The sequence below is a fragment of the Salvelinus alpinus genome, chromosome 30, assembly GCF_045679555.1.
Source record: "Salvelinus alpinus chromosome 30, SLU_Salpinus.1, whole genome shotgun sequence".
Lineage (NCBI taxonomy): Eukaryota > Metazoa > Chordata > Actinopteri > Salmoniformes > Salmonidae > Salvelinus > Salvelinus alpinus.
In genome coordinates, this window is record NC_092115.1 from 46,770,286 (window position 1) to 46,783,512 (window position 13,227).

Below are 13,227 nucleotides of genomic sequence, written 5' to 3' on the forward strand. Positions count from 1 at the left end.
AGCAGTTCGAGAGCTTCAAGTTCCTCGGTGACCACATCAATCAGAACCTATCATGGTCCAAACACACCAGCACAGTCGTGAAGGAGCCTGAGAAGATTTGGCATGAGCCGTCAGATCCTCAAAAGATTCCACAGCTGCACCATTGAAAGCATCTTGACTGGCTGCATCACCGCTTTCTATGGCAAGTGCTCATCATACGACCGCAAGACGCTACAGAGGGTAGCATGTACAACCCAGTACATCACTGGGGCCAAACTCCCTGCCATCCAGTACCTCTATATCAGGCAGTGTCAGAGGAAGGCCCCAAAAATTGTCAAAGACTCCAGCCACCGAAGTCATAGACTGTTCTCTCTGCTACCACACGGCAAGCGGTACCGGAATGCCAAGTCTGGGACCAAAAGGCTCCTGAACAGCTTCTACCCCCAAGCCATAAGACTGTCAAACCGGTAATCAAATGGCTACCCGGACTGTTTACATTGACCCCCTTAATTATTTATTTCTACACTGACACTCCCACACACATGAAGACACACACTGTAAAGTCCACACCTGTTGTATTTGGCACATCTGACCAACAAACTTTGATTTGATGCGTTTGGCTGGAACAAAAGCCTGCCCCTACATCAGCCCTCTGTGGATACGATAGCACACCCCTGGACTAAGGCCTTCTGCCTCTTCTCTTTAGATGAAGGTGAAACATGCTCAACTATAACGTTGCAACTGTAACGAGTGGCAGCATAGTCTCTCTCCCCTTGCCTGGACAGTCTCTGCAGAGCCGAGCTCGGTCTCCTCTTCAGTTCCCCTATGGACCGACGGGAGGTGCGTTCCACCAGACCTGTAGAGTAAACAGGCCTTGCCATGTTAGTCATCTTATCATCATCGTTGCCACCAAAGTGTAGCAAGTCATATCTCAAGAGACTCACAACTAAAAACTCTTGACCAGTTATATGCTCATAAAAAGAGCACAGTTTTCTCTTGCCCGGCCAGTTCATGTAAACGTGAAATACCCTGATTGGACAGGTCTAGGAGAGAGGGTATCTAAAGTGAAGCCTACCTGGGACTGCCCGGCGGCTTCCGGCCTCGTTGAAGGCCGCTATGATGCGTATGGTGGCCCGGAGGATGCCCCATCGGAACACTGCCACCGGGTCTGACCCAATCAGCTGACGCATGAATGCCCGCTCGCTGCTACGTAGCAATGCCACGATGTCCGGACGCATGTGATCCGTGTTCTTCTTCCGGAAATCCTGATCGTGATAAGGAGAGGAGGGGAAGAGGAGAGGTAGAGAGAGGGAATGAGAGGAGATGACGAGGGAGAGGGGTTGAGAAGGGAGAGAGAGACACAGGGAGGTAGAGAGGAAGAGGGATGGAGGAAGGAGGAGAGGAAGGAGATGTAGAGGGAGAGGGACACAATGAGAGGAGGAAGACAGGACAAAGAAAGGGTTGGAAGCAGGACAGTTAGCTGTGTGATGTCCTTTCGACTGACAGTGTAGACTAATAGGTTGCTCCCCTTGCCCTTTCTCTACCTTGATCTGGTATTTGACCTTCCCAGCGAAGTGTTGGATGACGAAGGCTGGTAACATCACTGTGGTGGGGACGAAGTATGGGTTGTCTTGATGCTGCTGCTTGAACTTGTTCAGCAGAGTGTCATCCGTGGCCTGAGGGAGACTAAGGACACAAAGACTGGGTTAGACAAAAGCAATAGAGGAAGCCAACCAGTAAGCTTCTTTTCACCTGTCCACTTCCTCTAAATCAGTGGTGATAAAGGTACAAGACAAGACGTAACTACAGACTACTGAGATACAGCCCTTGCAGACAGGGCCAGGAGATTTTCCTGACCACGTGACCTGACTAGAAACACTCTGGGCCCTAGTTTTAGGTTCAAACTCTTGGCCCTCCCAGACTTACTTGCTCTCCTCATCCAGTAGGTGGAAAAGCCCAGTGGGTTTCTGGCTGATCAGATGGATACAGCCCAGGTTGTCCGTGTAGTCTATGGTACTCCAGCTGATCCCCTCTGCCTGGTACTCCTTCTGGAATAGATGGATGGACGGATGGATGCGTGAATAGATGGGTGGATGAATGAATAAATGACGATTGACTCCCAATTAGAGCTGATTTAACTTCACATGAAGGGACCCTTTTTATGGGGTGAAGGGTTTATAGTGCATTCAGTTGTGCGACTGACGACTTATCCCCCTTTCCTTTCCCTTATAGAGCTCACCTGCTCCAGCTTGAAGATGTGCTGGTTGAAGTAATACTGTAGTTTCTCGTTGGCGTAGTTGATGCAGAACTGTTCAAAGCTATTCGTCTGGAAATCCTCAAAACCAAATATATCCAGGATACCTATGGACAAACACTAAAAATAATCTTAATATAAATAAATTTTTCCCTGCTTACTTAACGGGCCCTTCCCAACAATGCAGAGAAAGAAAATTGAGAAAATTGAAAAGTTAAATGTGTAATAATAAAAGTCAAACTAATACTTTCTAAAGCTGCGTTGAAAGGTTGTCAAACAAATGCAGGGGCAGCACGTTTTACTGGAAGTGAAAGTTACAGATCGTGGCTTTAAAGCTGCAGTGAAAGGGTTAGGTTAGGGTTGTCTCTGGGTTAGGGTTAGTACAGTGAAAGGTTGTCAAACAAATGCAGGGGCAGCACTTTTTACTGGAAGTGAAAGTTACAGACCGTGGCTTTAAAGCTGCAGTGAAAGGGTTAGGTTAGGGTTGTCTCTGGGTTAGGGTTAGTACAGTGAATGGTTATCTTACAGAGACGGCCTCCTCCATGTCTCGTCTGTTGAGCAGAGCGTGGTTGATGTGCAGGACAATCCAGTCAAACAGAGAGCTGTACAGAGACTTGGCCATGGAGTCCCGCGCTGTCACAGCCTAGGAAGGACAATAACAAGACAATGATTGTCACAGCCTGGGTAGGACAATAACAAGACGACAATATTTACAGCCTGGGTAGGACAACAACAAGACAACAGTAGTCACAGCCTGGGTAGGACAACGACAAGACACCAATCGTTATGGCCTATAGGATAACAGCAAGAAACACCCCAAAAAAGGGCTGCAAAGCTAACAAGAGCCATATAAGTCCACAATAGCAGGGCACCAATTTTTTTCTGACGACACGTGACAAGGAAAATATCCAGGTCCTGGCTATAACTACATTCTGGAGTTTTCCCTCATGTCATGTGAGGAAGAAAAAGTCAAATAAATGTAACTGGTGTTAGAACCCCTACTTCTTTGAGAGTGTAGTGTAACACTAATTTGTCATTGGCTGTTGTTTGTTTCCTCTTGGTCAAAGCCTCCACCAGCAACTCCTGTTTGACCTATGAGAACAGAGCAGATTGTCAGTTAACGCTGTGTACAGGTGTTCCTCTAAGCAGGTGAGACTAAAGATAATGATTGATTGAATGATTACACAATAAATATATTGACTGACTGATTGATTCCTCTACCTTGAGCAGGTCAGACAGGGTTGAGAGGACATCTGCTGGCCCCGCTTCCAGCCCCTGGCCGTCTTCCGATTGGTTGTACGTCACGTTGCCCAGATACAGGATGGCAGAGAGCATGGAAAATATCCTACACAGAAACGCACGATTATTATACAATACACCAGGATTACTGATCATATCCTGCACAAGAAAACATAGGGTCGCAATACACCTGGATAACAGTTTCACACACCATGAGCGCCTCTCACTGGCTAGTAGTATGAGTTATGGCATCATCCTTATTTCAAGGGTACAATACATATATACACGCATAATCGTTTACAAGCTACCATAAATTTACATTGAGAAACAGCCACAGTAGGCCACTAGGTGAGCAACTAAGTTCTACTGTTCCACCTGACACACCCTAACGCCATGATCAGAGGTCTGCTGCTGAAATGTTCCCTGCATTTTTCTCCTGCTAGGACTGACAAGCTCTAACCTGCTGCGGAAATGGGAGAGAGCGGTGGAGTTCTTGGAGAGTTGCACTGTTACATACGGACTGTTTTAGTTCCATCAGGTGTGACTGTGGCAGAAACTCTTCATGAAAAAGATAATATCAGGGATCATGACAGATGAAAAGAGTATGGTACAGGGGACGTAAAGAGGAGAGGATAAGGTTTCTGAGATATCTCTATAAACTATAGTTTGTCTCCCTCTGTCTACTTCACTCTTTCTCTCTTCGTCGCACACACTCTGTCTCGCTCGCCTGAAGAGGTTAACCCTAGAAATATCCATACGTACTGTTTCTTAGTGGAGGGCAGGAATCCCACCATCTCCATGGCCTGATGAAGCCTCTCGAACTCATGTCTGAGATTCTCAGCGTCTTCTAAATGAAAGTACTCCTGAGCAGAGTGACAGAGAGTATTTTAATTGAAACAATTAAAAAAAATCTCAATACACTTAGACAGAAAAAAAGAGAAAATAGAGAGACAATTGACAGAAAATAAAGAGAAAATATGAAGACATGCTTTTAGCATCTGTATTGCTGGAGTACAGGCTTATGGACTTTAATGGGTTACAGAGTTAATGTTTGCAGTTAATTCATGGAGCTGTATCTAAAGATATTTTATTTTACAGTTATTTACATATGTAAGAGTACTTGTATTAAAATTCATGTGATGGAGATTGAGAGAACTATGTACATATTTCTGTTGTATTGGAATACGCTATTGACGCAAGTACCAGAATGCCTTGCGTCAGAGACTAGAGATTAACTCTGTTTGACACTAACATGCTGACCACACCGCTCGCATCGCGTGCGAGAGTGTTGCAAAAATAAATGTACACATACACGTTATTCAATCATTGCACCCACACTGCTCACACGCCTCAGCGAGGTCCTGCGTGGCCAGGCGCTAAAATAGAAATAGGTTCTATTTGTGACACTCAACGCGCTGCAAGTCCGGCCTCTCCCATCTCCTCATTGGTGTGTAGGAGTATATACCCACGTGGGTGATTGAAAGATGAACTGACATCCACACTCCAGTCGGTTGTAGTAATGCACCGTAAAGTTGGTTGCCAACCGCCATATTAAAGTCCAAAGATGTAAAAAAGAAGCCTGTGGAAGGAGGAGAGATGACGAGAAAGGAATTCGGTTTACCGTTTTATTTATGAATTAATTGTAGGAGTAGAGGACCTTGTGCATTTCATTTAAAATAACAACCCAATGTTAATATCACAGGACAAATTAGCTAACAACAGCAAGCTAGCTAGCTACATTGCCATGAATGTTTAATGCTTTTCGATATGTCCCCAAATGAATATCATTGGTTCAGAGTTTGTTTTGATATTTCAACCTGCGTGTCCTGATCGTGTCTGGTGTGGGGGTACAAAATCAACATGTGAACGCGTGCATTCGGTTTGGTCAGCATGTAATGTTCGTCCCAAATGTCACCGTATTCCCTACATAGTGCATTACTTTTGATCAGGGCCAATGGCACTCTATTCCATACATAGTTTGCACTACTTTTGACCAGAGTCCTATGGGCCCTGTTCAAAGGTTGTGCACTACATAGGGAATGGGGTGCCATTTGGGACACATTTTAATAATAAATAGAGCAATACGGTAGAGCTCTCCAAACCAGGCTTTCTATGAAAAGTTATAAAATATTGACTTCCATACATGCTCCACATCTTTTTTTATCTTAACTTCTCTAGGGTAGGGGGCAGCATTCGGAATTTTGGATGAAATGCATGCCCGAATTAAACTGCCTGCTTCTCGGGCCCAGAATATATGATATGCATATAACTGGTAGATTTGGATAGAAAACACTTTAAAGTTTCCAAAACTGTTAAAATAGTGTCTGAGTATAACAGAACTGATTTGACAGGTGATAACCTGAGAAAAATCCTTTCAGGAAGTAGTTAATGTTTTGGTTTTGTCGTTTTCTATTCAATGCCATTACAGTATCCATTGACTTAGGACTCAAATTGAAGTTTCTATGCCTTCCACTAGATGTCAACAGTCTTTAGAAATTGTTTCAGGCTTATATTCTGAAAAATGAAGAAGTAAGAGCAGTCTGAATGAGTGGACCCTAAAGTGTCACAGAGCTTTTTCATGAGCGCGACCGAGAGAGTGCGTTTCTTGTTTACCTTTTAAATTGACGACGTTATTGTCCGGTTGAAATAGTATCGATTATTTAGGCTAAAAACAACCTGAGGTTAGAATATAAACATCGTTTGACATGTTTCTATGAACTTTACGGATACAATTTGGATTTTTTTGTCTTCCTGTTTTGACTGCGTTTGAGCCTGTGGATTACTGAAGAAAACGCGCGAACAAAACTGAGGTTTTTGTGTATAAAGAGACTTTATCGAACAAAAGGAAAATTTATTGAGTAAATGAATGTCTGCTGAGTGCAACCATATGAAGATCATCAAAGGTAAGGGATTCATTTTATCTCTATTTCTAAATTGTGTAACTGTTCTACCTGGCTGGTTACTGTTTGTAATGATTTGTCTAGTGGGCTATGTTCTCAAATAATCGTAAGGTATGCATTCGCCGTAAGGCATTTAAAAAAAATCTGACACCGTGGTTGGATTCACAAGAAGTTAATCTTTAAACCTATGTAAAATATGTTTTATTTTCTGAATTTCTATAATGAGTATTTCTGTATTTGAATTTGGCGCCCAGCAGTTTCACTGGCTGTTGAAGAGGTGGGACGCTAACGTCTCACGTACCCAAGAGAGGATAAGTATGTGAATGGAATTTATATGTTTAAATGAATGATTAGAATATTCCACCCTGAAACTATATAATTGTATGTAATTGATTAGAATCATCAATGAAATACATTAGAATCATCAAATTATTATTAATGATGTCTGTCGTCTTAGTCAGTAAAATTATAATAAATGAAGTGTGTAGTTTTAGTCAGAATTAGGGTAAAACAATATATCTGTACAATATGTCTCTATAGTATCTTAAACACAGATTCGGTGCCGACCTTGTCTAGGGCCCAGAGATTTGAGGGAGGACAGGGAATGCTTCTCATGGTCCCTAATCTTTGCCGGCTGGGTATTGATACAGTATGTGCGTAGGATACCTACTGTTTGTGTGGAAGTATGTGCGCCGCTATAAAATGGATGTCTTTGTATTGTGGACTTCAGAACGTTCTCGTGAATAAACATTTTGACTATCATAGCTGGGCCTCCGTCTGTTTCATTCAACCAGTATCTTATAAATTCTGGGTTGCAGACCGAGTAGTTTAATTGAATAGGGTTATGAACATTGAGAACATAATTCTCGTGACAAAGTAATAAACATAGATTTCTGCATATTTCACACAGATATACTGCACTGTATCAATATTGCTCAGATGGATTTATAGCACAATGTATATCATATACACGAATCTGAGAATAAAGACCACTAGGGGAACGACGTTCTCACTGGAACACCCTGCACTCTCAGTTGATTACAGCCACAGGATGTGTGTAATAAGATTTCATATTTTCCCTGTATTTTACACTAAATGTTCCCTCCTGAGAATAAATCACTTTTCTCCCGGGTATCCCGGTATGTCCTGCCAAAACCGGAAGTGATAGCTTTGATCTGCATGAAAATTCAGGCCTGACGCTACCGGAGCTAGATGAACCCTACATTAAAAATACATTTTATGAGACCAAGCCCAAATGATTGTGCCGTTATGCAATACATATAATGGGCTATAGGCTACCGCACGTTACGCACAACAGAAAAACTTAAAGGCCCATAGATGTATGCTCTCTTGGGTAAATAAATGAAACACGCTCCAGTAATCATTTTGAGTGTGTACTGTATTACTGTACTGTGATTCTGGTGCAGGACATGCGGCCTGCAAAGTTACAATTAAAGGCTAGTGAATTTGATTTAAAAAAATGTTGAAATCTAATAGGGCCTATGTCACATTTTTATAATTAGTAGGCTGACAGATATAGCCTACCTTTCATAATAAATCCCCTAATATTGTGCAACGTGTTTGAGAGCAAAGTCTTGCATCTTGCTCATTTCAATATCTGTGGTACCGCTACTGGCAACGTATATCCGCTGAGTCTACCTTTAACTTAAATAAGATTAGTTGTTCTTATCTTCATCATTGTAATGACATGCTTGAATAATATAGGACTAGAATAAGATGCAGACGGCTTTCTCTTCTCTTCACGAAGATTGAATGGCTATGGGTCTGACATGAATAAATAACTGCTATAGCCTATTGCTGTCGCGCATTCTCTTCTTTCAAACTCGTTGGGAGTTTGAAAGAATGTATTTAACATTCAGCAAACAAGAGCAAGCTTGCATCCCTGCTCAAACAATTTTCCAACAAGCTATTCTAGTTATTCGAGGCCATAGGAGAGCAGGTGCGTATTGTGCAAGAGAACATGATGACAGAGGCTATAAGTTAGAAGCTTATGCATATTAACCCATCATTCATTAGGTAAATAAACTGGGTGTACGAAACATTAGGAACCCTTGCTCTTTCCATGACATAGACTGACCAGGTGAATCAAGGTGAAAGCTATTGATGTCACTTGTTAAATCCACTACAATCAGTGTAGATGAAGGGGAGGAGACACGTTAGAAACCTCTAAGATCGTACCCTTTTTTTCAAATTTCGCCTAAAATGACATACCCAAATCTAACTGCCTGTAGCTCAGGACCTGAAGCATGGATATGCATATTCTTGATACCATTTGAAAGGAAACACGTTGAAGTTTGTGGAAATGTGAAATGAATGTAGGAGAATAACACATTAGATTTGGTAAAAGATAATACAAACAAAAAAACATGCGTTTAAATATATATTTTTTTATCATCTTTGAAATGCAAGAGAAAAGCCATACTTTCAGGTAGGAGTCTAGGTGTAATTTAGATTTTGGCCACCAGATGGCAGCAGTGTGTGTGCAACGTTTCAGACTGATCCAGTGAAGAATTACATTACTGCACAATATTTTGTATCAAGTCTGCCAGGAGTTTGCCCAAATGTGCCGAATTGGTCAATTGATACATTTTGAAGTGCATAACTATAGAGAACATACAAAAATGCTATGGTTATAAAGAATTTAAGTTTACACACTCCCAGGAATGTCATATATGATGGATCATTAGCTTATACACTAACTTTCACACATCTCGATGGCCGGGCAGGGTGGGTGTGGAGCCAGAGACAGCAGTGGGATCAAACTGTAGACCCCAGTTCCTACATTTGAACAAACATTTATTTTAGAAAACAAAACTATGCTACATTTTATCACTGGGACCCTCAGGATGACAAATCAGAGCAAGATTACTGAATGTAAGTACATTATTTACCTTCAGAGGTGAATGTATTTATGTATATGAATTTGAAAAGAAGGTCGACGACATCCGATCCTCGTTTGCTAAGTCAAACGACACCGCTGGTTCTGCTCACACTGCCCTACCCTGTGCTTTGACCTCTTTCTCCCCTCTCTCTCCAGATGAAATCTCGCGTCTTGTGACGGCCGGCCGCCCAACAACCTGCCCGCTTGACCCTATCCCCTCCTCTCTTCTCCAGACCATTTCCGGAGACCTTCTCCCTTACCTCACCTCGCTCATCAACTCATCCTTGACCGCTGGCTACGTCCCTTCCGTCTTCAAGAGAGCGAGAGTTGCACCCCTTCTGAAAAAACCTACACTCGATCCCTCCGATGTCAACAACTACAGACCAGTATCCCTTCTTTCTTTTCTCTCCAAAACTCTTGAACGTGCCGTCCTTGGCCAGCTCTCCTGCTATCTCTCTCAGAATGACCTTCTTGATCCAAATCAGTCAGGTTTCAAGACTAGTCATTCAACTGAGACTGCTCTTCTCTGTGTCACGGAGGCGCTCCGCACTGCTAAAGCTAACTCTCTCTCCTCTGCTCTCATCCTTCTAGACCTATCGGCTGCCTTTGATACTGTGAACCATCAGATCCTCCTCTCCACCCTCTCCGAGCTGGGCATCTCCGGCGCGGCCCACGCTTGGATTGCGTCCTACCTGACAGGTCGCTCCTACCAGGTGGCGTGGCGAGAATCTGTCTCCGCACCACGTGCTCTCACCACTGGTGTCCCCCAGGGCTCTGTTCTAGGCCCTCTCCTATTCTCGCTATACACCAAGTCACTTGGCTCTGTCATATCCTCACATGGTCTCTCCTATCATTGCTATGCAGACGACACACAATTAATCTTCTCCTTTCCCCCCTCTGATAACCAGGTGGTGAATCGCATCTCTGCATGTCTGGCAGACATATCAGTGTGGATGACGGATCACCACCTCAAGCTGAACCTCGGCAAGACGGAGCTGCTCTTCCTCCCGGGGAAGGACTGCCCGTTCCATGATCTCGCCATCACGGTTGACAACTCCATTGTGTCCTCCTCCCAGAGTGCTAAGAACCTTGGCGTGATCCTGGACAACACCCTGTCATTCTCAACTAACATCAAGGCGGTGACCCGTTCCTGTAGGTTCATGCGCTACAACATTCGCAGAGTACGACCCTGCCTCACGCAGGAAGCGGCGCAGGTCCTAATCCAGGCACTTGTCATCTCCCGTCTGGATTACTGCAACTCGCTGTTGGCTGGGCTCCCTGCCTGTGCCATTAAACCCCTACAACTCATCCAGAACGCCGCAGCCCGTCTGGTGTTCAACTTTCCCAAGTTCTCTCACGTCACCCCGCTCCTCCGCTCTCTCCACTGGCTTCCAGTTGAAGCTCGCATCCGTTACAAGACCATGGTGCTTGCCTACGGAGCTGTGAGGGGAACGGCACCTCCGTACCTTCAGGCTCTGATCAGGCCCTACACCCAAACAAGGGCACTGCGTTCATCCACCTCTGGCCTGCTCGCCTCCCTACCTCTGAGGAAGTACAGTTCCCGCTCAGCCCAGTCAAAACTGTTCGCTGCTCTGGCACCCCAATGGTGGAACAAACTCCCTCACGACGCCAGGTCAGCGGAGTCAATCACCACCTTCCGGAGACACCTGAAACCCCACCTCTTTAAGGAATACCTAGGATAGGATAAAGTAATCCTTCTAACCCCCCCCCCCCCCTTAAAAGAGTTAGATGCACTATTGTAAAGTGGTTGTTCCACTGGATATCATAAGGTGAATGCACCAATTTGTAAGTCGCTCTGGATAAGAGCGTCTGCTAAATGACTTAAATGTAAATGTATCAAACCAGTTGCCGTGATAAAAGTTGTTGTTGTGCACTCTCAAACAATATCATGGTATTTTTTCACTGTTAATAGCTACTGTTAATAGGACACTGCAGAAAACTTAAATTCTTGTTAATTTTTCTGCCCATATAAGACATGTCTATGTCCCAGAAAGTTGGCTGTTGTATACGACGCCATTCTAGTCACATTGGCGCTCGTCAGCAACAACCGTCCCCGTTTAGGGACACTCATCCCGTAGAGGTTTTAAAGAATGATTTTTAAGCCTTGAGACATGGATTGTGTATGTGTGCCATTCAGAGAGTGAATGGGCAAGACAAATTATTTAAGTGCCTTTGAACAGGTTATGGTAGTAGGTGCCAGGCACATCAGTTTGTGTCGAGAACTGCATTGCTGTTGGGTTTTTCATGCTCAACAGTTTCCCATGTGTATCAAGAATGGTCCACCACCCAAAGGACATAAAGCCCACTTGACATCAACATGGGAAGCATTGGCGTCAACATGGGCCAGCATCCCCGTGGAACACTTTCGACACCTTGTAGAGTCCATGCCCCGACGAATTGAGGCTGTTTTGAGGGCAAATCAGGGGGTGCAACTCAATATTAGGAATGTGTGTGTTCTTAATGTTTTGTACACTCAGTGTACAAGGCTAATACTGCATTGAATGTTTTACCTGAAAGGGGTGGATGGGACATCCATCCATCTTGAACAGGATTATCTATTTTGGATGCAATTTGAATGGGATGGATGGAGAGAGGGTAAGACTGAGAAAGTGCTTGCGTGCACACTGATTTAAAGCAACGATATTCGAGTGATTGACTGTATTAAAACTCTGCAGTTGCAATAAAATAAAAAATCTTTACAGTGCAAAAATAATGTGACCCCCAAAACCTAGATGGAGATATGTAAATTAGACGAGGATTCAGTCCTAATATTAGGCTACTGTAGGCCTACTCGTCACAAGAAAAAAAGTTACCAGCTGATGAGATGATACATGCATTGTGAACTGCGCTCCATACTGACATGCACTGTCTGTCCCCACCCTGAGCGTTGATGATTGATCATATAGATAGCAGAGAAGGCCATAGAGAAGCCAGATTTAGACATCGCATATAATTTTAACAGTTTTATTTCACGTCATGCTGTTCATAGAAATAATTTATTATAATTGACCAGTTTCTCGCAGTTATTTATCCCGGGAAATGGTAGTGGGTTTGGTTGGGAAATCTCAGTAACCCGGTTCCCGCTATTAAACCCTAGTGTGTAATGATTATGACGTTAATGAACTCAACTGAACTGGTGTATACCCTGTGTTAGTGTGTATGTGAGTGAATGTGTGTGTGTGTGAGAGTGAGTGAGTGTGAATGTGTGTGAGAGTGAATGAGCGTGAATGTGTGTGTGTGAGAGTGAGTGAGTGGGAATGTGTGTGTGAGAGAGAGTGTGAATGTGTGTGTGTGAGAGAGTGAGTGAGTGAGTGAGTGAGTACCTGTTGTAGATATGTGTAGTCTTCAGGCTGCAGCAGACTGAACTCTCTCTGCTCCTCCGTGGATGCTCCCACCAGCAGGTAGTAGAACACATGGTAGTTCCTAGAGGTCAAGGGTCAGAGGTCATACTGTGTGTGTTTCAGTCAGAAGCCCCCACCAGCAGGTACTAGAACACATAGTAGGTCCTAAAGGTCAGATGTTAGAGGTTATACTGTACTGTAGAGAGGGCAAGGAGTTTTTCTCTGACTGCATGACCTGACCAGGAAAAATTCCAGGCCTTAGTTATAGGCAACAACTACTGTAAGGCTCTGGTTATTCCCTGGTCAGGAAAAACATAGGTCTCCAGTCAGACTGTTAATCATTAGTGTGTATATATAGTACATTCATCTGTAATAAAAATTGTAACGTGATTCAAATGGTGTGATTGTGTGATTTGTATCATATTGTACAATAGCTGATGAAACTAACACTAAACTTTAAAAAAATGTATTTATCAGTGTTATTACCTAATCGTTGCTGGTTGAAAAAACAATCTACACAGGACCATCTAATCAGCAGGTTTGCATGGGCGGGAGTTTCAGCTTGCCTGGTGACAACACCAGGTGGTAAAT

General features: G+C 43.6%; 1 protein-coding gene across 14 annotated transcripts in view; it reads right to left on the reverse strand.

The window, feature by feature from the left end:
* Positions 1 to 13,227, reverse strand: part of LOC139559507 (unconventional myosin-IXb-like) — a 72,878-nt gene that overhangs the window by 31,211 nt on the left and 28,440 nt on the right. For 13 of the 14 annotated variants that reach the window (XR_011671781.1, XR_011671784.1, XR_011671780.1 and 10 more), the window contains exons 5-14: positions 12,619 to 12,718; positions 4,235 to 4,335; positions 3,455 to 3,578; positions 3,236 to 3,325; positions 2,760 to 2,876; positions 2,219 to 2,353; positions 1,906 to 2,027; positions 1,524 to 1,665; positions 1,055 to 1,244; positions 757 to 835 (exon numbers count right to left, since the gene is read on the reverse strand). Coding sequence is in view for 9 of the 14 variants with exons in the window: in XM_071375565.1 (XP_071231666.1) it covers positions 757 to 835; positions 1,055 to 1,244; positions 1,524 to 1,665; positions 1,906 to 2,027; positions 2,219 to 2,353; positions 2,760 to 2,876; positions 3,236 to 3,325; positions 3,455 to 3,578; positions 4,235 to 4,335; positions 12,619 to 12,718 (1,200 nt within the window). In the remaining 5 variants the exon portion in view is untranslated. Of the gene's footprint in view, positions 1 to 756; positions 836 to 1,054; positions 1,245 to 1,523; positions 1,666 to 1,905; positions 2,028 to 2,218; positions 2,354 to 2,759; positions 2,877 to 3,235; positions 3,326 to 3,454; positions 3,579 to 4,234; positions 4,336 to 4,941; positions 5,052 to 12,618; positions 12,721 to 13,227 lie in introns of those variants that run through there. The other variant, XM_071375574.1, reaches the window with a different exon arrangement.